Source organism: Somniosus microcephalus, chromosome 4 (assembly GCF_052327205.1).
Source record: "Somniosus microcephalus isolate GS21.2 chromosome 4, FLI_Smic_1.0, whole genome shotgun sequence".
In the NCBI taxonomy this organism is placed as follows: Eukaryota; Metazoa; Chordata; class Chondrichthyes; order Squaliformes; family Somniosidae; genus Somniosus; species Somniosus microcephalus.
In genome coordinates, this window is record NC_140990.1 from 256,404,143 (window position 1) to 256,431,877 (window position 27,735).

The 27,735-nt window shown below is 45.4% G+C and overlaps 1 protein-coding gene across 7 annotated transcripts in view; it reads right to left on the reverse strand.

Annotated features, from left to right (window-relative positions):
• kalrna (kalirin RhoGEF kinase a) overlaps window positions 1-27,735 on the reverse strand; it is a 1,017,450-nt gene that overhangs the window by 396,194 nt on the left and 593,521 nt on the right. For all 7 annotated transcript variants that reach the window (XM_085986273.1, XM_085986275.1, XM_085986274.1 and 4 more), the window contains exons 19-23: window positions 18,412-18,526; window positions 17,752-17,867; window positions 17,046-17,168; window positions 11,127-11,309; window positions 6,824-6,942 (exon numbers count right to left, since the gene is read on the reverse strand). In XM_085986273.1, coding sequence (XP_085842399.1) covers window positions 6,824-6,942; window positions 11,127-11,309; window positions 17,046-17,168; window positions 17,752-17,867; window positions 18,412-18,526 — 656 coding nt within the window. The remainder of the gene's footprint in view (window positions 1-6,823; window positions 6,943-11,126; window positions 11,310-17,045; window positions 17,169-17,751; window positions 17,868-18,411; window positions 18,527-27,735) is intronic.

Below are 27,735 nucleotides of genomic sequence, written 5' to 3' on the forward strand. Positions count from 1 at the left end.
ATATGGACCACGACCTCTGGCTGTTCACCCTCCCCCTCAGAATGTCCTGCAACCGCTCAGTGACATCCTTGACACTGACACCAGGGAGGCAACATACCATCCTTGAGTCATGTCTGCGGCCACAGAAATGACTGTCTGTTCCCCGAACTATTGAATCCCCTATCACTATTGCTTTTCTGACCTTCCTCCTACCCCCTGTACAGCTGAGCCACCCATGGTGCCGTGGACTTGGCTCTGGCTGTACTCCCCAGAGGAACCATTGCCCTCACCAGTATTCAGAACATAATACCATTGGAGAGCAAAATGCACCCAGGGGCCTCCTGCAGTACCTGCCTGGTCCTCCTTGTCTGTCTGGCAGCCACCCAGGACTAATAGACTACTAATTAAACTTTAGTTTAACGCACTGACCTAACATAGAGAGAAAAAACTCAAAAATGTACTCATGTTTAACAAGAACCACAGAGATAATAAACACAAAGAAACTATATATTAGATATCTAGATACTTAACTTAACTTAGAGTCCTCCTTTTGATTCGGACATGAGAAACCTCCTACCTCCTCTCCACCGAATTCCTACTATCACCAAATTCTTTCACTCTGCTTGCGATCCACTCCAATTGCGATTTACCCAGTTCTGTCTCCAAGCTGTCTCCAAGCTCTGTGAACTTGGTAGTTGTCCAGGGTGCCTGCCTAAAATTGGCATTAGGCACCTGATTTGCATATGCAATGGGCCTAACGCCCATTGGTTCATGAGTGACCGCAGCATGCGCTGTGCATCATGCGGTCAGTCTTCTGAGACACACTGTAGCCTAACCAGCTATTCTTAAAGGGAGGCTGCCACCCAAAAGGTAAGTTTAAAGTTCTTCACTTACCTGAATGTGGAGCCAGGAGGAACAAGAATGCTCCTCCTGACTCCATATTAAACTGTGGGCTGCCCATGGCCCTCACTCTCAATTACTTCCCACCCCGGACTTAGCTTATCTCGCTCCCCCGCCACGAGCAGCAACCTGCTTCTGGGGCCACGACTGTTGCCAGCAGCTCACTGGTACACTGGTAACATACAAATGAGGCTGGTGGAAAACTTTGCCATGACCCTACCGCTGGCCCCTTTAGGCGCGTGCAGCATCTGCTGCACCCGATTCCGCCCCACGTCTTGCACAATTAAATTTCTAGCCTGTATTTTTGAAAAATTCAGAAGAGGACAATTTGCAACATTCCAGTGCAGTTACATGAATAAAGAAAGACTTGTATTTATATAGCGCCTTTCATGACCTCAGGACGTCCAAAGTGCTCTACAGCCAATTAAGTACTTTTGAAGTGGAGTCACTGTTGTAATGTAGGAAACGCGGCAGCCAATTTGCACACAGCAAGCTCGCACAAACAGCAATGTAATAATGGCCAGATAATCTGTTTTAGTGATGTTGATTGAGGAATAAGTATTGGTCAGGTCACCAGGGACAATTCCCCTGCTCTTCTTCGGAATAGTGCCATGGGATCTTTTATGTCAACCTGAGAGAGTAGACGGGGCCTTAGATTAACGTCTCATCCAAAAGCCAGCACTTACGACAATGTAGCACTCCCTCAGCACTGCACTGGAGTGTCTGCCTAAATTTTTGTGCTCAAGTCTTTGGAGTGGGACTTGAACCCGCAACCTTTCGACTCAGAGGCAAGAGTGCTACCAACTGAGCCACAGCTGGCATGGAGGAGAAGACAATGTAGTGATTCAGTCAATACTCTGTAAGAACAATGCAGTCTGTGAGCACTGAGAGTGCATGATCTGAAGGAAGCTGATGAATGTAGAGTGGCATCATCAGGAAAAAACTGCATAGGGTTGGAAGGTGAGTGATGGTATAAAGAAGGAACAGAATGGGGAAAGGAACAGTGCCCTGTGAACCTGTAAGTTTATAGAAAAAGAGTCAGAGTAGGTGCCATTAACTACAGCTGAATGGAAACTAGATAACCATGAACATAGTTTTGTTAAGAGGCCATGATGTGCATGGTTTTGGAGATGCCAAAGGCAAAGAGAGATGATTCACCAAATCGCTCGTGCAGCATTCCAGAGATTCCAATAATGGGTGTAAAACCTCCAACACTGACATCTCCATCTTGATGGGCACAAAGTTTGACACAATTTTTTTAAACAGAAAATAACAGCAGCAATAACACAGCTCATCATTAAACCCACAGCCATGTTTTCTAATTGACAATTCCTGCTCATATTAATAAATTCTCCTGCTTTTTTGTAAAAGTTAGCAGCTTGTTTTGGAAGGCTGACAAATATAATCCTGCAACTGAAAGTACTGTACTGCACAGAATTTGAATCAGTCACAAAACAGCACATTTAAAGGAGAATTCCTTTTGATATATAAACATACTTAAACTACTCCTGGACTGTGCGTCATTGCAATGGATCACAGACTGTCAGAGGAAGAATGTTGCATATTGTTCCTCTCACAGTGCAAGTACCTGAATCACCTCTCAGCTGTGAATTTACTTTCTCTAATTTGTTTTCTTGTTGTACAACAATCAGAACAGAGACATGCCGAGTATCGTTTCCCTTTTAATTAACAAACTCAACATTTATTTTCAGAAAATTGCCAATTCTTTGTACTTGCTCTTGACTATTTTCCTGTATTTTCAAAACAAACTGTTGGTATCTTTCTCTCCAGTTGCCTACTTAGTCATGTATGCTTGTCCTTGAACTTAGTCACAAATGAAGGCAATCTTGAGTTGTGAGTCTGAATGTTACTTTATGATGATGTTGATAGTAGCCATAATTTGCAATAGAGAAACTGCTATTAAAACATAAAAAGCAACCAGTTTGTTGCAATTTACAATTATCCCTTGGATATTTTGTACTTAAAATGAATCGGGAGTGTTATTTTATTATCTTTATAATAACATTTCTTGTTTCTATCGTGTACACTAAGTTTGTCAATGCTGTGAATGTTAAACTGACAATTTCTCTTTCCTTGTTGGTTAAATATTTAAGTCCTTGGGCCCAAAATCCCGCAATCTTTTGGGGGGCGAAAGTGGGGTAGTTCTGGCGTAGGAGACTAGAATTTAGGGCATGTCAGATACACCACAGTTACAGTCATTCTAATACACATGCTAAATTCTGGTGGAACAGGGCGCTGGCAGAAGATGTGCTCGGCCCCCAGATTGGTGCATGAATGGAAGTGACAGGATCCTGAGCGCAAACCCTGCTGTCCCAGAAATTCCACTCTTCAAGTCAGAACAGTATCTGACTCAACTTGAGCCTCTAGATAAGAGGGGTTAGTTACCTGCAAAACTTGTGAACCCACAAAGTGGTTGCGTCCACAGGCTATGAATGTCCACAAGCTTTATCTGAAATATCATCGTTGACCCAAGTCATTAGAAAAATCGTTTCTCAGCGGTTCTGCTAAGAAATGATTCTGTAAACTGCTTTTCAGTAGTTCCAGGCGGGGAGATCTTTCTCTTCCCACCCTCTGGTCATGAAGCCCTTACCACGGGGTTCATGAGGTCATTCTCATATATGTCCTTATGACAGAGGCAAAACAGGAACACGAGGAAATGAGAACAGTAAGCATGACAAGACTACACCAAAGGAGAATATGATCAACTAGAAGGTGCCCTTGTACCAGAGTCTACAGACCACGAGGCTCCCTCAAGCATATACCACAAGAGATCTGCTTCAGGCAGGCAATGGTTCAGTAAGGCGGAGAAGGGATTGTGGATGCATTGGTAATAATCTTCCAAAACTCCCTGGACTCCGCAAAGGTCCCAGCAGACTGGAAAACTGCTAATGTAACACCCTTATTTAAAAAGGGCAGTAGACAGAAGGCTGGAAACTATAGACCGGTTAGCCTAACATCTGTGGTAGGTAAAATTTTGGAGTCCATTATTAAGGAGACAGTAACAGGACATTTGGATAATCATAATTTAATAAGACAAAGTCAGCATGGTTTTATGAAGGGGAAGTCATGTTTGACAAATTTGCTGGAGTTCTTTGAGGAAGTAACATATAGGGTGGATAAAGGTGAACCAGTGGACGTAGTGTATTTAGACTTCCAAAAGGCATTTGACAAGGTGCCACACAAAAGATTATTGCTTAAGATAAAAAATCACGGGATTGGGGGTAATATTCTGGCATGGATAGAGGATTGGCTATCTAACAGAAGGCAGAGAGTTGGGATAAATGGTTCATATTCAGACTGGCAATCAGTAACCAGTGGTGTTCCGCAGGGGTCAGTGCTGGGTCCCCAACTCTTTACAATCTATATTAACGATTTGGAGGAGGGGACCGAGTGTAACACGTCAAAGTTTGCAGATGATACTAAGATGGGAGGGAAAGTAGTGAGTGAGGAGGACATAAAAAACCTGCAAGGGGACATAGACAGGCTAAGTAAGTGGGCAGAGATTTGGCAGATGGAATACAATACTGGAAAGTGTGAGGTTATGCACTTTGGCAGGAAAAATCGTAGAGCAAGTTATTATCTTAATGGCAAGAAACTTGAAAGTACTGAAGTACAAAGGGATCTGGGGGTCCTGGTGCACGAAACTCAAAAGGTTAGTATGCAGGTGCAGCAAGTGATTAAGAAGGCCAATGGAATGTTGGCTTTCATTGCTAGGGGGATAGAATATAAAACTAGGGAGGTATTGCTTCAGTTGTACAAGGTATTGGTGAGACCGCACCTGGAATACTGCATACAGTTTTGGTGTCCATACTTAAGAAAGGACATACTTGCTCTTGAGTCAGTACAAAGAAGGTTCACTCGATTAATCCCGGGGATGAGGGGATGGACATATGAGGAGAGGTTGAGTAGATTGGGACTCTACTCATTGGAGTTCAGAAGAATGAGAGGCGATCTTATTGAAACATATAAGATTATGAAGGGGTTGGATCGGGTGGATGCAGGGAGGATGTTCCAGATGGGTGAAACTAGAACTAGGGGGCATAGTCTTAGAATAAGGGGCTGCTCTTTCAAAACTGAGATGAGGAGGAACTACTTCACTCAGAGGGTGGTAGGTCCATGGAATATGCTGCCCCAAAAAGCTGTCGAAGCTACATCATTACATAAATTTAAAACAGAAATAGACAGTTTCCTAGTAGAAAAGGGAATTAAGGGTTACGGGGAGCGGGCAGGAATTTGGACATGAGTCTAGGTTCGGAAAGGTCATGGCCCTGTGGGTAGCGGAGCGGGCCCAGGGGCCGTGTAGCCTGATCCTGCTCCTGTTTTCGTGTGTCTAATGCTGTTAGATTCAGGAGATAGTCCTGTCATAGTGGATTGGCGGTTAGGATCAGATCAGCCATGATCTTATTGAATGGCGGAGCAGGCTCGAGGGGCCAATTGGCCTACTCCTGCTCCTATTTCTTATGTTCTTATGTTATGTAACTGTATGTTCCATTGCGAAGTATCTCCAAACATCCTCTAAAACACAAAAAAAAACTTCGGAACACTAGGCTTCATATCACAAAGTGGTTTTACCAAGCACATATATATTTACAACAAGTTCTTATTTATACCACTGTGCCTACCCAGGTGTCTCACTGTGCTGTTCTTAAACCTATCTAGGGGGCTGTGCTACAGTGCTATCTGAGGCCAGGGAAGACAGTGGTGCTTGACTGTGCGTCTTGGAATTCAGGAGATCTTTGTCTCAGGGTTTCTGAATTCCAGGAGAGATCTTCAGCTGGCTGTGTCACTATAGCTGGGCAGCCATGGTCCTGTATCCCGACACCTACATGAGCAGGCATCTGGCTGGAAAGGTCACATGAGCTGTCATCAGGAAAGAACAAAGGAACAGGGGTAGGCCATTTAGTCCCTCGAGCCTGTTCTGCCATTGAATTAGATCATGGCTGATCTGTATCTTAACTTACCTTCTCTGAGGAAGGATGTTCTTGCCTTGGAACGAGTGCAGCGAAGATTCACCAGGCTGATACCTGGGATGGCAGGAATGACGTATGAGGAGAGATTGTGTCGATTGGGCTTGTACTCACTGGAGTTTAGAAGATTGAGAGGGGATCTCATCGAAACCTATAAAATTCTGTAAGGCCTGGACAGACTAGATGCAGGAAGGATGTTCCTGATGGCTGGGGAGTCCAGAACCAGGGGTCATAGTCTAAGGATAAGGGGTAGGCCATTTAGGACTGAGATGAGGAGGAATTTCTTCACCCAGAGAGTGGTGAACCTGTGGAATTCTCTGCCACAGAGGGTGGTGGAGGTCAGTTCATTAAATATATTCAAGAAGGAGTTGGATATATTTCTTAAGGCTAAAGGGATCAAGGGATATGGGGAGAAGGCAGGGACAGGGTACTGAATTTGGATGATCAGCCATGATCTCATTGAATGGCGGAGCAGGCTCGAGGGGCCGAATGGTCTACTCCTGCTCCTATCTTCTATGTTTCTATGTTTATCCCCCTTGGTTCCGTAACCCTCAATACCCTTACCTAATAAAAATCTATCAATCTCAGTTTTGAAATTTTTAATTGACCTAGCCTCAACAGCTTTTTAGGGAGGGAGGCCCGTTTACATCTTTTTCATTGGCCTAATAGGCCTTATACACACCTTGTGCGCAGGTTCCCAATTCCTTTCATGCAATTGAACACACGCGGTTCCCCAGGCATCATATTATGGGCAGCGGATGTGCATCGGGTGCTTCCAATTGTATTTTCAGCTCCTATTAGTTTAATATTTTGCACTGTACTGGCTGTAAATGTATTTTCTTCTACGTTACCCATTCTTTTACCCAAGTAAATGTATGCCACGAAATAAAATCCATGTATTCAAATTTTAGTAAGGTACATCCTAGTCATATACACAACTATAGCTTGATCCTTACTCTTTCTTTCTTGCAGATTTTCTTTTTTCTTCATTGGCTTCATGGTTGGCATCTCGAAGCTTAACCTCGGGGTCAGTGAGACTCGCTGGAATGATGTCGAGCTCCAGGTCTTTATTGTCCTGGGAAAAAACACAAACCGAGAGCTGCACCATCAGACAACACACTTCGCTTTCAACAGAAAGATATCAGAAACACATGACCTAAATGCCTATATATAGGGGAGATTACAACATAGAAAGCTACTTTATTTATTTACATTTGCCACCATTTTCAGTACTTCTGTTTTACAACCCAACTATTTCTAGCTGGCATCTGCAACAAGAAGCTCGACTGGCAATCCAAACACAAACGTCACGAAATACAGATGAAGGAGGCCATTCAGTCCATCTAGCTCATTCTTCTATAGAAACCTATGATCTCCCCATTACAGTGTCTAATTACTTCTTGAATGCCTTCAGAATTTGACCCCTGGGCTCACTACAATTACCTAGACATTAGGGAAATAAAGCCACGCTCCAGTTTGAAAGGAGGAAGAGCTTGTTTACAGGAGTGGCCTATGATTAAACTTCTAAATCTCCAAGGCCTTGGAGAGGATGCAGAGGAGATTTACCAGAATGGTACAAGGGATGAGGTGCTTCAATTATGCGGAGAGACTGGAGAAGCTGGGATTTTTCTCCGTAGAGCAGAGAAGGGTAAGAGGAGATTTAACAGAGGTGTTCAAAATTACAAGGGGTTTTGATAGAGTAAATAAGGCAAAACTGTTTCCACTGGCAGGAGGTCGGTAACCAGAGAACACAGATTTAAGATCATTTGCAAAAGAAGCAGAGGGGAGATGAGGAGACATTGCAGCGAGTTGTTATGATCTGGAATGCACTGCCTGGAAGGGTGGTAGAAGCAGATTCAGTAGTAACTTTCAAAAGGGAATCGGATATATACTTTGTCACCCAGCAGTCCTTCCCTCTACTGTTAAAATACAGATGAGACACTGGACTGATGAAGTATAAAAGCACCGTGACAGCTCCCTAAACAAGCTGTGCCTGCCACTGCAAATGAGATGCACAATTAGGGAATAAAAGCCTTTGTGGTTCATATAATATGGGGTTTACATTTGGGCCACACAGTACCACATGGTTGCAATCAATAGTCCCGTCACCTTAGGAAATCCAGCAATTCTAACTTTAATGGCCCTCTGACTCATCTGCCTGTGAGCACTGTCAAATTGTATAAATTGAGATGCCCTGGCAAAGAGGGTATTAGGTACTTGCCTTAGGAGTGCACAGCAAAAGTCCCGTGTGGCTCCCTGGAATAAGCTTATGTTATTAAAGTTAAGAGTTATGGTCACTTTCCCTGCCACAGTCAAAATTGTCCGTGCTGTGGACCTGGGTTGCAACAATAGACAAGAGCTCCTCCAAAGCTTCATGACTAAAGAGTCCTGAGCAGAGCTCCTGGGAAAGGTCTTGGAGAGTGTGCATGGATCTCTAGATCCTGCTGGATGGGTAGTGCCAGGGTGGTCTGACACTCCTCTGGTGCTGCCGGATTAATCAGGCTACTTTTACAGCCTCCTGCTGTATTTTGATCCTATAAAGTGGGAAACTCATTGTGCAGCCTTCAGATCTTCATTCGATTGAATTACAATGCTTTCCAAGGGCAATGTAGAATATAGGGAAAGGTGTTCTGAGTATAACAGTAATTTCTTTTTGGAGTGAGTCACTGATAAGGCCAAAAGCCATGACAATTGATCTCAGCTGAGCAGTGTCCCTTTAACCAAGTACTTCCACCTTGATGAAGAATCCTGGCAAACTGTGCCTTTCAAACATTGGCACACATTCACAAGGGTAGATGGGAAGATGGAAATAACGGAATTTAGGACAGATGACATCAACACTATCATTTGTAGTGACTGCTTCTTCAGGGAATTTATACTGGGGTGTTTCTCAAGTTTTGGGAGTCTCGTATCGGGCATGCGGATGATGTGGCCCATCCATCAGAGCTGATCGAGTGGGTTAAAGCTTTGATGCTGGGGATGTTGGCCTGAGCGAGAACACTGACGTTGGTGTGCCTATCCTGCCAATGGATTTGCAGGATCTTGCGGAGGCAGCGTTGGTGGTACCTCTCCAGTGCTTTGAGGTGCCTGCTGTACATGGTCCATGTCTCTGAAGCATACAGGGGGGCGGGTATCACTACTGCTCTGTAGACCATGAGCTTGGTGGTGGGTTTGAAGTCCTGGTCTTCAAACACTCTTTTCCTCAGGTGACCGAAGGCTGCACTGGCACACTGAAGGCATCCGCATGCCCGATACGAGGCTCCCAAAACAAGCGCTCTGCTCGGAGCTCCGACATGGCAAGAGAGCCCCAGGTGGGCAGAGGAAACGCTTCAAAGACACCCTGAAAGCCTCCTTGAAAAAGTGTAACATCCCCACCGACACCTGGGAATCCCTGGCCCAAGACCGCACAAAGTGGAGGAGAAGCATCCGGGAAGGCACCGAACACCTCGAGTCTCTTCGCCGGGAGCAAGTGGAAGCCAAGCGCAAACAGCAGAAGGAGCGCACGTCAACCCAAGCACCCCACCCACCATCTGCCCCACCTGTGACAGAGACTGTAGGTCCTGCATTGGATTCATCAGTCATCTGAGAACTCATTTTTAGCGTGGAAGCAAATCATCCTCAGTTCCGAGGGACTGCCTAAGAAGAAGTTTCTCAAGTAGAACCTCAGTGTACATCAGCCCTGGCAAAAACTCTTGGCCCCACAAAGGTGTAATTGCCAACATATACCCTCCGCAACCCGGTAATTTTAGGTCCACGGTTCTGGACAGATCCTCTAGAAATACACTTATTAATGCAAAACTGAGGGTAAACTGGACTGATGTGGTTTGAAGACATCCACTTCAGTGCACACATTCTGCTGGTTCGTGCCTCAGAGGTGTAGCATTACATCTGTATTTGATCAGTTACCTTAATAGCAAAGCATTATGAACTACATTCAATGATATCAATTTCCACATCTTTTGTGAGAATCTAAGGTAAAACTTGTTTACACAGTGACTGCAAGGAAACTTTGTCCACACTGGGAGATTACTTTTATTGAAAAGGAACTTAAGTTTTCTTTTTGGATTAGGACAAAGGATTAATGTGTATTTGAGCAGTAGATTGTCCAACTTTCATATTTGCTATTAACCTGTTTTCAAACATAAACCTGCTTGCAGGGATGACATTCTATTTGGAGAAATGAGCCAATAAAAGAGGTCATTTTGAACATATAGTCTAGAAATTAAATGTGCTGCACGTAAAACACACAAGAAGATCAATTGTGAGTTTGCTGATAGAGTATTAGATCAAATAACAACAAAAATCTGAACTTTGACTCAATGCTTTATATCTGGAGTTGCTGGCCTCCACGAAAATAATCTAGTCCAGAATTTTTGTTTTTATCCATTGTGTGTCTGCACAGCACAGTTTTGCTACTACTGTGGTGAAAGCTGGCACATCTCCAAACTCTCAAAATTCTGGTGTTGGCAACTGGAAATCAAATATTAGGCAGGTGAACTTTTAAAAGTTCAGCTCTGCTGCTATTCTGAATTGTCTGATTTCTCAGGTCAGCTAGTGAATGTGAATCTGAATTATTCATCTATATCATAGTCCACTGGGTAGGTCAGAAGTATCCAAACCACTATCCATCGGATTTTGTTTACTGTAGCACTTGTTCTCCTGAACTAAGTATTCTTGCTAGTTTTACAGTGCTGAGAGGGACTAAGGATATGATTAACTGAACTTCAGGTGGTCTGGGTTTATGTACAGAACAATCTAAATGTCTGTTATCCAGTAAAATGGTGCAGATACAATTAGGAATCTTTGTTGCTATAGACCCAGTGAATTTTCCTACTAAGTAAATCTTAGACTTAATGAATGCTCCTTGACTCCTTTCAGATAGTGTCATTTTATGGCAAAGTCAGTGTCAGTGTTTAACGTCACAGTCAAGAAAAAATTCTTGGCCCTGAGTTTCCTTTCTGCTGCTGCTCCATTGTAACGTCATCAGAGGCACTGGCGAAAAACCCATTTAGGCACTTCCGATGAAGTTACGGCGCAGTAGCATAAAGTCTGAGGGAATTTAGGGCCTTGTTTATTGATTTATGGCTATTAACACTATGCTCTTGTGCCAGCAAACTACGCCTATGGAAGGTCTACCATCTAATTTGCCTTTTGAAGCCTGGAGCTAGATAAGACTTCCATGAAAATGAAAAGTGACAACATTCCTTGAACAACTATTCACACAATACCCAAAGAATGCGGCCTAGTGGTCCTGCTTACCTCTGACGAGATTCCAAGGCCCTTTTCCAAAAATGATCTGTATTTTCCCATTCTTAGCGAGAAATCTCGATAGCGCTTATCCACTGCTGTGACCCATTTCTTAATCTCACAGGCATGTGCATGTCCCTTCTCTACAAAACTGTCAGCCAGCTGAATGATGAGCTTCACCTTCTCCTTGGTTTGCTGGATTAGAGAAGAAATATTGTTTGCATCAATATAGATGAAACTGTGCTGCTAATTCTTACCCCATTCCCATTCAAGAAGAATGATGCCCTTCGTAAACTCCTCCTGCTTTTTGAAATAAATGATAAGTTACTGCGTCCTCTGCCTTCACCTTTACACTGCTTCTTCCAAGGGTCAGTGCATTTCCCAAACTTTTACTTTGGAAATATAATCTGCTAAACATTGCATTAGTTTATTGGCTCTGCTGACTGCTTTAATTACTGTAGTCATCAGAAATACATCATGTCACATAAAGAAATCTCTTAAATGTTGAGCTATTGAACAATTTAGATGCACCGATAACCAACAGTAGATGGAAACATGTGGGATAGGTTCCTGTACATGTTTAGGATATAAGGGAACAAACTACCATGTCACAGGGCATGTAGAGCACAGGATGTTTCATGTGCTATCTGTTAAGATTTGCCATTGCATTGTAAATGGAGAGCCAATTCTAAGTGCAATCATAGGAACATAGCAACAGAATAGGGCATTCAGCCCCTCAAGCCTGTTCCACCATTTAATGAGATCTTGGGTGATCTGTACCTCAACTCCTTTACCCACCTTTGCTCCATATCCGTTGAAATGGTTACCTAACATAAATCAATCAATTTCAGTCTTGGCCCAGCAGCCACAGACAGCCTGTTGGGGGAAAATCTCCAAGCCAAGGAAAGCGGAACATAACCGGGCCAGGGTTGAGGTAGGACTGTGAAAGTGGAAGGTGAGAATAAGGGAGAGGGGAAAGGAATAGCTGGGAAGGCCAGGAAGGGGAAGGCAGAGTGGGAGGGGAAAAAAATACAAGGCTGTCAAGAAGCTGCTCATTAGGGATGGAGAGAAACAGCTTTTCCCTCTATTTGCCATAGGGCTACTGCCAGCAGCAGCAGTGAGTTACTGGGCCACAGTACTACAAGACCAGTGAGGCGGGCGAACAGGTGAGTGGCAGGGCTGAAGTGCTGCAAGGTTGGTAGGTAGGCGAGCAGGCGAGTGATTGAGTGAGGCCAGCTAAGCACCAGCAATAGCAGGCAGAGTAGACCAATGGCTGGGCGGGCAGTCAAGAAATGGAAAAGAGTCACAGCATCGACAATACTGCCACTAAACAGAAAAGGCGAGCAAGCAGAGCAAGTCCCAGGAGTCACCCATGCTACTCAGTATAAACAGGAGTGGGGAAACAATAAACACGATTTCTGTTTCTCTGAGGTGAGTACAATGGACTTGCCTTTACTTACCTTTAGCAACATGTCTGCCATTCTCTTGGAAATGTACTGCTACAGTGCCACCCTGTGGCGAATGGTAAGTATTACAGTTAGAATTAACATATAGGGCTTGAATACAGTTGTAATGTTAGGTGGCACTAACCAGTAGAATGTTGGACCACTGATCATTTTTAATATATAATAGAGATATATGTGCCTGTATATATATATATATACAGAAAAATCTCCTGTGGTGTTGCTCACAGAAATTTGGAGGATATGTTTAATAAAAAAGGAGGGTTATCTGGTGCAATGAAGACATTATTATGGTGGTATATTTCAGATGTTATTGGGAATAAAGGAAACATTATTTCATGTAATGCACAATGTGTTATCAGGGCCATTGATTTAAGGTGACTAAGTCAAATTCCATAAAAGGCAAGATACTGCAGATGCTGGGAATCCAAAATAAAAGCAGAAAATGCTAGAAACACTCAGCAGGTCAGGCAGATCTTCCCTCTCTGTGGTTCATCTGTAACCATTCACACATCCTCTGGACACAACTTTTGTTTCTCTAATTTCTCTTATTATCGCCTCCTTTTGCCTTGCACCCATCCTCACTTCTGTCACTTAGTCATCTTAGTGTCCTCCATCCAATCACAGACTTCTCCGTTTTTATTTTCCCACCCCCTTTTCCCTAGCTCTGTATCCATCTACAAGCTGTTCATCTATAAAATCTTCCAGTCAAATTTCATGGGCCATACTTTGCAGCCCCCATGGGTGCGGACGAGGCATGCACACGCCGTAGGGGCCGCGCAAGTTCTGGGTTTAGGTATATGAAGCGCATGCGCTAAAACCTGGAACTTGCGAACTGTCAAGAATCACCTTGACAGATCCTCCCCATCCCCGGGAAAAGGGCATCCGCGGGCGGAGAGTTGGCTGCCCAATTTCTGCCCAGCGAATGCCCATGAAATTCTTACGCCTGCTTTTACCAGTGTAAGAGTTTTAAAAAACATAAAAATAATTTTAAAAAAATCATTTAAACATTAAAAAACCTGTCCAATAAGGTAAGGTTATTTTTAGCCGCTTTAAAACATTTACGTTTATTTTTCAAAAACTGAAACTTTTGTTTTAAATGTTTAATTTTATTGTATTTTAATTAATTTTAAATATGTAATTTTTTTTATTTATTTGTAATGTTGAATGTATTTTTTTATGTCATCCCCATTCATGCTTATGGAGGTTCCGTACATATAGAATCTCCACAACCATGAATGGGGATTCCCTTCTTTGATTGGTTGGGTCGGCCCACGTGATCCCAGGGGCGCTTGCGAACCGCCTGCACCCCTGGGATACGTGGGCCTCTACAAAGGCCTACGTGTAGCGGCCCAAGAGCACAAGCCTGCGTGGATCCCGAGGCAGAAGGTAAGTTTGTAGATTTTTTGCTGGTCAGAGGCTTCCGCCCGTGGGAAGCCTCCAGCCGCAAATTCAGACCCCATGTTTATTACGTGGTATTATTGCAATTTTGCCAGAATTTTAGAGATAGAATTTTGAGACTGTATCCATTGTTGCAGGAAAACCATAAATGATTATTGTTATTACATGTTCTGTTTCTGTCTGATTACACTCCTGTGAAGCGCATTGGGACATTTTTCTATACAGTATTAATGGCGCTGTATATATAAAGGCAAGTTGTTTTTGTGGCTGTTCCTTTACTGGATTTGGAGCCCAAAATTTGTGTGTGTTTATACCATACAACATTAATATTGCATTAGTATTGCACCTTTAACGTAGTAAAGTGTCTCAAGGCGCTTCACAGGAGCGTTATCAGACAAAATTTGACACTGAGCCACGTGGTATTAGGACAGGCGACCAAAAGTTTGATCAAAGAGGTAGGTTTTAAGGAGTGTCTTTAAGGAGGAGAGAGAGGTAAAGATGCAACCAATGTTCCTGTTAAGCTGCACGTCCACCCAGTGATCAGGAGGTCCTGCGCAGGCCGCTCAATGCTTTATAATGGAAAAAACAGGGCCTGCACAATATTTTGATTGTGCCGCACAGCCCTTTTGCACCCAAATAAAAATTAGCGGGAACATTGGATCCAACCGTCATTATCTGCCAGAAATGACATTGGCTGCATAAAACTCTTACACACAAAGAGAGAACTTCACTTTTCCAATGAAAAAAATAAAGAATAGATTGTTTGAATTCAGAGATTTAAAAATCTTGCACTGGGTCCCAGAGACTGGGAACACATAACAAAGATTCCTCAGGAGTTGAATCAGTACTGTCTATTATGTCTGAAGTGAGTCCCTGCCTGTTTCAGATCTTCTCTCTCTCTCTCTCTCTCTCTCTGGCTCACACACACACACACACACTGCCTCCTCATTGTTAAAAGGAAGATTTTGTGGCAGGAATGAAAAAAAGTACTACAATCATTAGAATACTAGCAAGGAGGGCAGGTCACATAAGAGCACCCTGCTTCGACAGAAACATAAGAGCAGAAGTGGCAGGATAGGCACACCAACATCAGTGTTCTCGCTCAGGCCAACATCCCCATCATCGAAGCTTTGACCATGCTCGATCAGCTCCGATGGACGGGTCACATCGTTCGCATGCCCGATACAAGACTCCCAAAACAAGCGCTCCACTCGGAGCTCCGGCACGGCAAGAGAGCCCCAGCTGGGCAGAGAAAACGCTTCAAAGACACTCTCAAAGCCTCCTTGAAAAAGTGCAACATCCCCACTGATACCTGGGAATCCCTGGCCCAAGACCACACAAAGTGAAGGAGAAGCATCCGGGAAGGCACCGAGCACCTCGAGTCTCTTCGCCGGGAGCAAGCGGAAGCCAAGCGCAAACAGCGGAAGGAGCGCACGTCAACCCAAGCACCCCACCCACCCATCCCTTCAACCACCGTCTGCCCCACCTGTGACAGAGAATGTAGGTCCCGCATTGGACTCATCAGTCACCTGCGAACTCATTTTTAATGTGGAAGCAAGTCATCCTCGGTTCCGAGGGCCTGCCTAAGAGAGGGAAAGAGGAGCAGAAGTGGGCCATTCAGCCCCTCGAGCCTGTTCACCATTCTATTAGATCACGGCTGGTCTGTACCTCAACTCCATTTAACTGCCTTTGCTACACACCCCTTGATAGCGTTATCTAATACTCAGAGCCCATGAATGTCAGGTCTGCATTTGATTCAACTCATTGCAGCCCCCCATGGAACAATAATCTTGAAGAATGAATGAAAATAACTCTGCAGCTTTGCAAAAGCAATGGATAAATAAACACTGCTGCAAAGTGAGAGCAGCAGTGAATGAGTGAAGACTGACCCGTCTCTCCCACCGTGCCCATCCCAACAGATGAAGGTGCTGTGTGGGTGATAAGGCTCCTTTAATCATTTCAAATTATTACAATAATTAGGGGTCATATATGTGAAATTCTAATAGCCTGAAAACACATCTTAACTTTGGGTTTGTTCAATTTGTTTGGTCTCTCCAAGTTTGAAGTACAAATGAACAGAGCACTGAAAAATGCAACTTAAATCGATTCAAAGCTAGAAATGAAGACCCATCCTTAAATGTAATGGTAGGATGGGCATTACCACAGAATGCACTGCAGACGGGATCAAAACAGGTTGCACAGAGAACTTTGCAAGACTCCACAATACCACACAAAAATATGGAGATCAGCAGCCATAACAGAAAAACACTCGTCTTAACAACAGCACAAATATACAGAGAGTATAGACCGCAACTTGCAAACAGTGTGCATAGGTGTATATTCATGCCACAATCTGACATTTAACCTTTATCACATTAGGAATAGAAAGATTTACCTAACAAGTCAAACAATTCAAGACTGAAATAAATAAAGTACACAGAATGAAACAAGGGAGAAAAACAATCAGATTATCTGTGTGAAGTTTCTGTATATACCATTTGTTGGTGTTCCCAATCATATATTTACTTTTCCAGCTTTGTGTAATAAAGCCTCTTGAATCCATATAAATGTAATTTTAATAAAGCAGAAGCTTAATTTCTGGTGTAAAACACACCCTAAAAATATCCTTGTGGTATCACTGGCTTTTCTGTGTCTCCTAAACCTCAGACAGCATTATAGAGAGAGCATTCCGGTATATTGATTCAACATACACTATCCCAATTGTGGATAACTGTAAAAAGTTCTGTCGTTCTGCATCGCTTTGGACATCACTTTGCCTGTGATTTCTTTTTATATCAGACTCCTAAACTTTACCATGCAAGATATCAGAGGGTAAAGTTACATTTTAAACAACTAAAGATATTCTCTCTCTTCTAAGTAGAAACATTCAGGGAACCTGGCATAACATTTATCAGCTCAGTACATCTGATGTGAGAATCTGGGCATCTGCTTTAAGGTCTCGCTCAAATATTCTGCAAATGGACTAATAGCCTCTCTGGAATATTTGTTGGTAAAGACATTGATAAGTTATTAATTACTACAAGAGCAACAATTTCTTTAGTCTTACCTTGGCAGAAATCCTGAATTCACCGTATTCCTTCATAAGATCCTGAGTTTCTTCAGTAGTTTCCCCAGCAGAGGTATGGGTGGAGAGGTAATACTCGCCTGTTTCTTGGATCCAGTCCAAAGCCTGTTGGGTGCAGAGGGAATAAGACTAATCTAAATGTTCTACTGAAAACGGCAAAGTTCTCTCCCCCAATTCAATGGCATCAAATTCTTTTAGTCTTCCTCCCATCATTCATTACATCATAAAACAAAGCTGGAGCTACACAAGAAACAAATGGAGAAAACAAATCACACAAAGCACAACTCTCTGTGTAAAGCACTGTATTAACTTTGCAACTTATTGCAGCAAGTCCTCCCCTTCCCTTACAACTAGTGACCAAATCTTTACAGAAAGGAATGAAAATAAACAAAACATGAAAGTTACAAATTTGACTGCACTGTTCCTTGGTGTGCGCTGGGAGCACATCTCTCAAAAGTTTGCATTCCCAGCCTGTCATTTGCCATCTATACCCCTTAGTTACTATTATTAATAATAGATCCCATGGAAGTTGGTGTGTTCAAAGCAGCGTTTGTTTTTTGAGACAGGAAACACTGCTAGCATGGGCTTCAAAGAATGCAAAGGCTTTACCAAGGTTTCAATCTGACAACAATCACTGAAGGACGATGGTGAACTACATGATCTAACTGGTGGGGTAGAAAACACATACCTGTTTGGCACTTCTTTCAAACACCACGTATTGCTGGCACTGATCTAGTCTCCTCTTTTTCATTGTCCAGAAATGAAGGACCCTGTTCTCCCTCTGGAGTAGCTCACTCAGAATAGCTGCACAACAAAACATAAACAGTAATTTTTTCAGATTCTGAGAGCACGTGGGGCTATTTTTCCAGGGTTAGTCTTCTACTAAATGCTTTCATACACTCGGAAGGATGAAAGAAGATCCAAGCTCAATGTAGTGAAACATGAACTGTCATCATAAGGAAGCTCAGTGGCAGAAGTCAAACGTAAAAGTGAGTTCAAAGGCAACATTTTCATGAAGGTATAAAGTGCTACAGGGTGGATCACAGACAATTTGTCTAATCATACCTTCCTGAAGGACAACATTCAAACAGGCAGTTTTCAGCACCAGGAATTTCGTTTAGTTAGGATTATATGCATTAAAACACCCACAGTATGAAGAAGGTGAAATCAAGACAACAAAACAGAATATCATTAATCAAAATGTACAAAATCATTATCATTATTCCTTTTGCTGCCGAGCTGCTGGAATACCAGCTGCATTCAGAATGAAAGCAAATATCACCAAATTTCTGAAATGACACTTGTCGATTACAAATGAACCATTCATTCTTTCTAGACCGAGACCCACCTTTTACTTGCTGCTCGGGGCCTCTTGTGTGAGCAGCCACACCAGGCATACTCACATTGTTCCTGTGAATGTACTTCAGAAATACCTCAGCATTCCTGCGCGCAAGAGTGCAGGCCTGTGAACACACAATAGGTGATTATTTGTGGCAGTTCATCAGTATTCATCGAGCTGATCACACCAACCACTGCTGCACCTATTCATTCAGTGTTTGTCATATGTTAGACAGTGGGGGCGATTTACATAGATAATAAAAAATATTACATAGAATTTACAACACAGAAACAGGCCATTCGGCCCAACAAGTCTATGCTGGTGTTTATGCTCCGCTCGAGCCTCCTCCCTACCTTATCAACATATCCTTCTTTTCCTTTCTCTCTTGTGTACCTATCTAGCATCCCCTTAAATGCATCTATGTTATTTGCCTCAACCACTCCAGGAATTAGCAGCTGCCCTTTGGACACCCAAGGCCAATCTGATAAGATGTTCAAGAGGGCCTTTATATGGGCCTCCAGCACTCCGGCCCCAAACAGGCAGGAGGCTACTTGCAAATGCAAATTGGACCCTAAGCCGGTTTGTAGCACCAGCTTTCTGGCCATTTTTATGAATCATATTTTTTATCCAAAACCCCAAGAAAGAACTGTACTGTTGGGCAAGCTTGTGGGAGTGGTTTAGGGAATAGGATTGCAAGCCAGGCTAACCTGACTAAGGTGTATTCCTATGCAAACGGACAACTCACTGACAGGCTGGGTGGAAGGGACCCCAGGCCGACTGACATCATCACCATCTAACATGATTACTGGGAACAATACCCCGAGAGGTAACTCAGAGACACATCAATAAAGCACAGTCCCAACCAAAACTGGTGGAAGGCAGGAGATGGCCAGGCCATTGTCTTCCAGGAGATAAGCCAGTTAAGCAAGTTCGGTTTGAGATTGAAACCCATTACCTGCTAATGGGGGCCATCAACTCAGGAAATGACAGACATCCAGTAATCAGCACTCATTGGGCTGGATTTTGTCAATGGGGACGTGATGGAGGCTGGACTCCCACTTTTTGGGTTGTAGTCCCGCCTCCAACGATTTGTGGCCAACCCACGCTATTTTCCCTTGATTGACCCAGCGGGCTCAGCAGGCCAATTAAAGGACACCTGGTTACTGGTGACGTCAGCGATTGACATTTCCTCTGTCAAGCGCTTTTGACAGCTGAAAAATCAGCGTTTGACAGCTCTGTGAAGCTGTCAAACACTGACAATCTGTCTTCTAACTTGAGTCCTTCTACTCAGACTCAGTTAGAGATCTCTCCAGACCAGAAAGCAGAATGCTGCAGATTTTCACATTTCAGCGGCCATTCTGCTTTCTGTGCCGGTGAACTGAGGGACTCCCGAGAACTGAAGGAAGGAAGCCTGCAGGAGAAAGTAAAGGTAAGAAAAACTTATTAAAACACTTTACGCTTACCTCGCACACTTACCTCTGCACACATGCACCCATCACTCACCTGCACAACGGACATCTCGACCCCTCCAACCCCTTCAGACCGACGGTCCGCCTCGCTAATTTGGCGTGGTTCGGAGCCGTCAGGAAGCCCACACTTCAGGGCTAAAAATAGGGATTAGGCAAAAAAACTGCCTGTTAACTACCTGTTAACAGGCAGTTCATTGGCACTAATCCCCTTCCCGCCTCGGGGAGGCGGCTCCCAGCACAGGTCGGATACCCGCCTCCTGGGACATTGGCACGGAGGCGGGTTGAGGGCGGGATGGGTTCCTGCCCCCCGATTCTCCAATTTTCCCACCACTCCCGCCTCCAAACCCGCCTCCACGGGACTTGGAAAATCCAGCCCAATGTCTCTCCAGGTGCCAGGTCTGGGAGCGGGGAAACGGAATATCATTTTTCACAAAGATTTCAAAGGTCACGAGTCACTCCAGGCGGCGGGGGGGGGGGGGTCCAGACAGATCACCTGAGTCAATACATCAATCAGTATTGGCGGGAGGAAAAGGCAATAGGTTTTGGGTATATCAGGAGCCGTTCAGGGGCTGCTCTCTCTTCTCCTCGGCATCAATCTACAGCGAGTCTCCTGAGTGGGGCTCGGCTCAACGGAACACCGCCAGAAGCTGAGCGCTGCTCTTCATCCCTCATCAACGGAACTCGACTCAAACTGGAACTTGGATACCACGTCGGCAGTACGGAACCAGGAGTGAGACGTACAGGAAGAAGCTGCAAGCAAGACAAGGAGCAATCGGGGTGAGCATATTGCCTGCGCCTACACATCCACAAGACCACTTAGCTGTGTGAGGGGGTGATTGTAAGTCCCAACCAAACCTTAGAGGGGTTTAGTGCTGGGGCCCTGTGTTAGTTTATTTCACGGGAGTGTTCTTTTATTAGACCGTGGTAATTTAGCATGGTATGGCTTGTTGGACAAGCCAGGGTTGTACTGTTTTGTACTGTTACGAGTGTTATTATTAATCTTATTAAACACAATACGGTTGAGCTCAAATGGGTGTCCGAGTCTGATCTGTCCATCTAATCCCTATCGTCCAGAACTTGTAGTAAGAGGTGTGTTTTCGGTGCGCCTGAGAAAACCACTTATAGAGATTGGTGACCATCGGCAGGACGATAGGTTTTGTGCCAGATCATGGACAGTTTTAAGGGCAAGAGACCCGGAATGGAGGATAGGATTTCCCCCTACATGTTCAATAAGATTAACGTGCTGGAGATGTTGCACTCTGAGAGTCCCCAGGATAGGGCTGCAGAATGGACAGGTAGCAGGGATCACAGGAAGTCAAAGGAGAAAGCGATTTGGCTCCTGTGTCTGCAGAAGCAAGTTCAACTGCTCAGGGAGCGGGTTGAAAAGTTAGTGAATGAAGTTAAAGAGCCTGAGGATAGGTCAGGCGCGAGGGAGATAGTCGGGAGTAGACTATTAGAGGAACTGCACGAGGAAAGGCAGGAAAGACAAGCGCAAGAAGAGACCTCCCGTAACAGGGTTGAATACCTACAATGTCAGGTTACAGAGGCCAAGGTAAACCAGCAGGCCCTACGGGAAGAAAATGCGAGGCTAATGGCGAGAGCTGACAGCTTGGAGGGCCAGCTAAGGGATATAAAGATAGCTTATAAAGTAGCCAGGAGTAGAGGCTATGAGGAAGCAGATCGCGGACCATGTAAGGAAAGGATCCAAAAATTGACCCAAGCCTTGTCCGGAGCCAGAGGTATGGCCTGTTTAATGTCACCGGGGGAAACCGGGGTAGACTGGGACAAGGAGCGTCAGGAGCCTGATGATAGGGCTCACGACAGGGAAGTCCAACCGGCGCCTGAAACGCCACCGAGACCAATGTGGCCTCTGCAGCAGCAGAAGTTCGGTCCACCCGCACCAAACGGTGACCAGGGCCCGCTGCAGAGCGATTACATAGAAACATAGAAGATAGGAGCAGGAGTAGGCCATTCGGCCCCTCGAGCCTGCTCCGCCATTCAATGAGATCATGGCTGATCATCCAAATTCAGTACCCTGTCCCTGCCTTCTCCCCATATCCCTTGATCCCATTAGCCTTAAGAAATATATCCAACTCCTTCTTGAATATATTTAATGAACTGGCCTCCACCGCCCTCTGTGGCAGAGAATGCCACAGGTTCACCACTCTCTGGGTTAAGAAATTCCTCCTCATCTCAGTCCTAAATGGCTTACCCCTTATCCTTAGACTATGACCCCTGGTTCTGGACTCCCCGGCTATCGGAAACATCCTTCCTGCATCTAGTCTGTCCAGGCCTGACAGAATTTTATAGGTTTCGATGAGATCCCCTCTCAATCTTCTAAACTCCAGTGAGTATAAGCCCAATCGACACAATCTCTCCTCATACGTCATTCCTGCCATCCCAGGTATCAGCCTGGTGAATATTCGCTGCACTCCTTCCATGGCAAGAACGTCCTTCCTCAGATAAGGCGACCAAAACTGCACACAATACTCAAGGTGCGGTCTCACCAAGGCCGTGTACAATTGCAGCAAGACATCCTTGTTCCTGTACTTGAACCCTCTTGCTACGAAGACCAACAAACCATTTGCCTTCTTAACCGCCTGCTGCACCTACATGCTTACCTTCAGCGACTGGTGCACAAGAACGCCCAGGTCTCTTTGCACTTCCCCTTCTCCCAATCTATTGCCATTCAAATAATAATCTGCCTTCCTGTTTTTGCCACCAAAGTGGATAACCTCACATTTATCCACATTATAGTGCATTTGCCATGTTTCTGTCCAATCACCCAACCTGTCCAAATCGTACTGGAGTTTCACGACATCCTCCTCACAGCATGCCCTCCCACCCAGCTTTGTGTCGTCTGCAAATTTGGAGATATTACATCCAATTCCCTCGTCCAGATCATTAATATATATTGTGAACAGCTGGGGTCCTAGGACCGATCCTTGCGGTACCCCACTAGTCACTGCCTGCCACTCAGAAAACGACCCGTTTATTCCAACTCTTTGCTTTCTATCCGCCAACCAGTTCTCTATCCAAGTCAATACCTTGCTCCCAATCCCATGTGCCTTAATTTTGCACGCTAATCTCTTACGTGGGACCTTATCGAAAGGCTTCTGAAAGTCCAAATACACCACATCCACTGGTTCTCCCTTATCTATTTTACCAGTTACACCCTCAAAAATTCCAGTAGATTAGTCAAGCACGATTTACCTTTTGTAAATCCATGTTGACTTTGTCCGATCCTGTCACTGCTTTCCAAGTGCTCTACTATTACATCTTTTATAATGGACTCTAGCATTTTCCCCACTACCGATGTCAGGCTTACCGGTCTATAATTCCCCGCTTTTTCTCTACCACCTTTTTTGAATAGTGGGGTAACATTAGCTACCCTCCAATCCATGGGTACTGTTCCAGAGTCTATCGAGTTCTGGAAGATGACCAGCAATGCATCTACTATTTCTAGGGCCACTTCCTTAAGTACCCTAGGATGTAGATTATCAGGCCCTGGGGATTTATCGGCCTTCAGTCCCATCAATTTTCCCAACACCATTTCCCTACAAATACTGATTTCTTTCAGTTCCACCCTTTCGTCAGACCCTATGTTCCCCGGCATCTCTGGGAGGTTATTTGTGTCCTCCTTTGTGAAGACAGAACCAAAATATGTATTTAGTTGGTCTGCCATTTCTTTGTTCCCCATTATAAACTCCCCTGATTCTGACTGCAAGGGACCTACGCTTGACTTCACCAATCTTTTTCTCTTCGCATATCTATAAAAGCTTTTACAATCAGTTTTTATGTTCCCTGAAAGCTTACTCTCATATTCTATTTTCCCCTTCTTAATTAATCCCTTTGTCCTCCTTTGTTGAATCCTAAACTGCTCCCAATCCTCAGGATTATTGCTTTTTCTGGCCAATTTATATGTCCTCTCCTTGGATCTTATGCTATCCCTAATTTCCCTTGTTAGCCATGGTTGAGTCACCTTTTTTGTTTTATTTTTATGCCAAACTGGGATGAACAAATTCTGTAGTTCCCATTCGATCTTTGAATGTTTGCCATTGCCTATCCACCGTCAACCCTTTGAGTGACATTCCCCAATCAATCCTACCCAACTTGCGCCTCAGACCATCGCAGAATCCTTTATTTAAATTTAGGACCCGAGTCTCTGAGTCAACTACTTCATTCTCCATCTTAATGAAGAATTCGGTCATATTATGATCGCTCTGACCCAAGGGGCCTCGTACAACAAGATTGCTAATTAATCCTTTCTCGTTACATAATACCCAGTCTAAGATGGCCTGATCTCTGGTTGGGTCTTCGACATATTGGTCCAGGAAACCATCCCGTAAACACTCCAGGAATTCCTCCTCCACAGTATTGTTACTAATTTGGTTAGCCCAATCTATATGTAGATTAAAGTCACCCATGATGACTGCTGTGCCCTTATTGCACGCTTCTATAATTTCCCTTTTAATGCCATCCCCAACCTCTGCATTACTGTTTGGAGGTCTATATACCACTCCCACTAACGTTTTCTGCCCCTTAGTATTTCTCAATTACATGGTCCTGTACACAACCCCTCAGCTGCAAGCCATGCTATCAGGGACACCCAAGCTCAAACGGGACGGGGACCCCTCAGTTCACTTTATGAAAGTAGAACAGATGGGGGGGTCAACAGATGTAGTGAGGGTAAGATCAACAGGCTGATGCTGTTCTCCCTTGACGGGGGATTGTATCAGAGATTATCCGCAGCCACAAAGCTGGGGGAGGGGAACACCACAGAGGGGTTGAAAGACGAGATCCTGAGGGCCATGGGGCATACCCAGAGTAGCAGGTTCTTACAAGTAGAACGGATTAGGCAGCTGGCCGGCGAGGCACCAGATGCATTTGCGGACAGGCTATGGGCTGTGTACGTAAAGGCAACTGGAGGGACGCTCGACCGCGCGCAGTTGTTAGGGGCCCCCAGGAATCACTGGCTCAGGGAACTTGTGGCGAACAGCTTGCCAAGGATTAGGGTCAGGGCAGAAGCGTGGTTTGACGCCGAGGACCTCGCGAATACGGAGGCAGGCGTGTTCAGAAAGCTGAGTCTAGCCTTTAAGGCCGATTCCGGGGAGGAGGTCAAACCAAAGGGAAGGGTCCACGAAATGAAAGCCAGTGAGGGTAATAGGAAGGAATGGTGACAGGAAGGGGTTAGTACCGACAAGTCCAAGACTTGTTTCGGGTGTGGGAAGACGGGACACTGGAGGCGAGACTGCCCGTTCCCCAAAGGGGGGAGACCAGTCCCAGGGGGTCCTCCAGTGTAAAAAGCCTCGTGTTACAGAGGAAGAGGGGATGACCGACGAGTTGTTCGAGCTTCTGGTGGCCGCCCTACGGAAGGCTATGGGGAAGGACAAAGGCAAGTTAGACGCTGCCGTGAGCAGTGAAGTGCCTACCACACCCGTACGCCCCCCACCCTGACTAGAACGCGCCCAGCCTGAGTACCTGTGTCCGCTCACATACGATGAGTGGGGCAGGCCCTGTGTAAAGATGGGGGTGGAGACGGTGCAGGGGAAATATTTGGTGGACACTGGGGCTTCCAGCACAGTCGTCCATTCAAAAAACCCAACCAATTCACCCTGGTCTAGCAGGGTCCCATTCAGACTCGTGGGGTTCACAGGGAATGAGCAGGCTGGGGCAATTTCAAAACCCCTGGCCATAGAACTAGGATCCCTCCATACCACGCGGGAGTGCGTCCTGATGCAATGGGAACAGCCAGGATCAGGAGTCCTCAGGGCTGACTTTATGTTAGCCAACCGAGTGATTGTGGATTTAAGGAATCACTACCTATGGGCGGCAGCGGATTCAGATAAAGCCGAGGAGGTGCCAGTGATCCCAAGAGATAGGGAAGGAAGGGGTAGTGTGTGTACTATGAAACAGTACAGTTTCCCCAGAGAGGCAGAAGCCGATTTAGAGATGGCACTGGGATCCCTCGTAAAACAGGGGGTGTTGAGGCCGATAGCCACCCACGTAAACTCACCACTTTGGCCGGTTAAGAAGCCCGACCAATCGTGGAGAGCCACCGTGGACTATCGGGTGCTCAATAAAAATATCCCAGCCTGCGCGCCCACAGTTGTGGCTGTTGCTGACCTCATAGGGAGCATTCCAGCGACCGCAACCACGTTCACGGTGCTGGATATCTCCAATGGGTTCTGGTCGGTTCCCCTCAGGCGAGAAGACCAGTACAAATTTGCCTTTACATTTAAAGGGCAACAGTACACCTGGACATGCCTTCCCCAGGGGTTTCACAACAGCCCCTCCATATCTCACCAGTGTATAGCCGGCGCACTCAAAGGCTTCAGCCGACCCAACCAGCTAATCCAGTATGTGGATGACTTGCTTTTGTTCTCCGCGGAGGGGGAGGAGCACGGGCCACTGCTGGATGAGCTGCTGAGGCTGTTGCGGGAGACAGGGTTTAAAGTGAACCCAAAGAAAGCCCAGATCGGTCGGGAGGAAGTCAAATTCCTCGGGCTGACCGTGAGGGCTGGTGAGCGAGCGATAGATGAGGCAAAAAGAAAGGCAGTACAGGAGTTACCAGCCCCCAAGGATGTAACAGGGGTAAGATCCTTCCTGGAACTCACAGGGTACTGCAGGGACTTTATTGAGGGTTACGCAGCCACAGCAGCCCCTTTGCTTCGGCTCCACCGCAAGGGAGTCGGGTGGGAGTGGGACCAGGACTGCCAGGAAGCATTCACCCTCCTCAAGGAGAGTTTACAGATGGCAACCACATTGGGAGCCATTAACAATAGTGAGGAATTCATAGAAACATAGAAGATAGGAGCAGGAGTAGGCCATTCAGCCCCTCGAGCCTGCTCCGCCATTCAATGAGATCATGGCTGATCATCTAAACTCAGTACCCTGTCTCTGCCTTCTCCCCATATCCCTTGATCCCTTTAGCCTTAAGAAATATATCTAACTCCCTCTTGAATATATTCAATGAATTTGCCTCTACTGCCTTCTGTGGTAGAGAATTTCACAGGTTCACCATTCTCTGGGTGACGAAATTCCTCCTCATCTCTGTCCTAAATGGCTTACTCCTTATCCTTAAGACTGTGACCCCTGGTTCTGGACTCCCCGGCCATGGGGAACATCCTTCCTGCATCCAGTCTGTCTAGTCCTGTTAGAATTTTATAAGTTTCAATGAGGTCCCCTCTCATTCTTCTAAACTCCAGCGAGTATAAGCCCAATCGACCCAATCTCTCCTCATACATCATTCCTGCCATCCCAGGTATCAGTGAATCTTCGCTGAACTCCCTCCATGGCAAGAACATCCTTCCTCAGATAAGGCGACCAAAACTGCACACAATACTCAAGGTGTGGTCTCACCAAGGCCCTGTACAACTTTTGGAGGTAGCAGCCAGCGGGGATAGCTTGAGCGCGGTGTTGCTCCAGGAGCAGCACGGCAAGCTACGACCCATGGTCTACTCCTCAAGGGCTCTCACTAAGGTAGAAAGGGGATACTCCAACTGCGAGAGGCATCTCCTAGCCACGCACTAGGCAGTAAAGCGCTCCCAGCTCTTTACGGGATCATCCCTGATAACTTTACTAACCCACCACACCCCCACTCAGATGTTGTTGGACGGGAGGATAAAGGACGGAACAGTGAGCAGTGCCCGTGTTGCTCACTGGACTTTATTGCTCTCGCAAATGAATCTGAGAGTGCAGGGGTTGACAGAGCCAAAGCTGGCTATGAATTTAATCTACCCAGGGACTGCCCATGCGTGTACTGTAGAAGGGGTGTGGGACGTACCTGTGGGATTCTGGGCCGGGATACACCCGACAGGCCAGGACATCTACGTAGACGGGTCCAGTTCGGTGGTGAACGGGG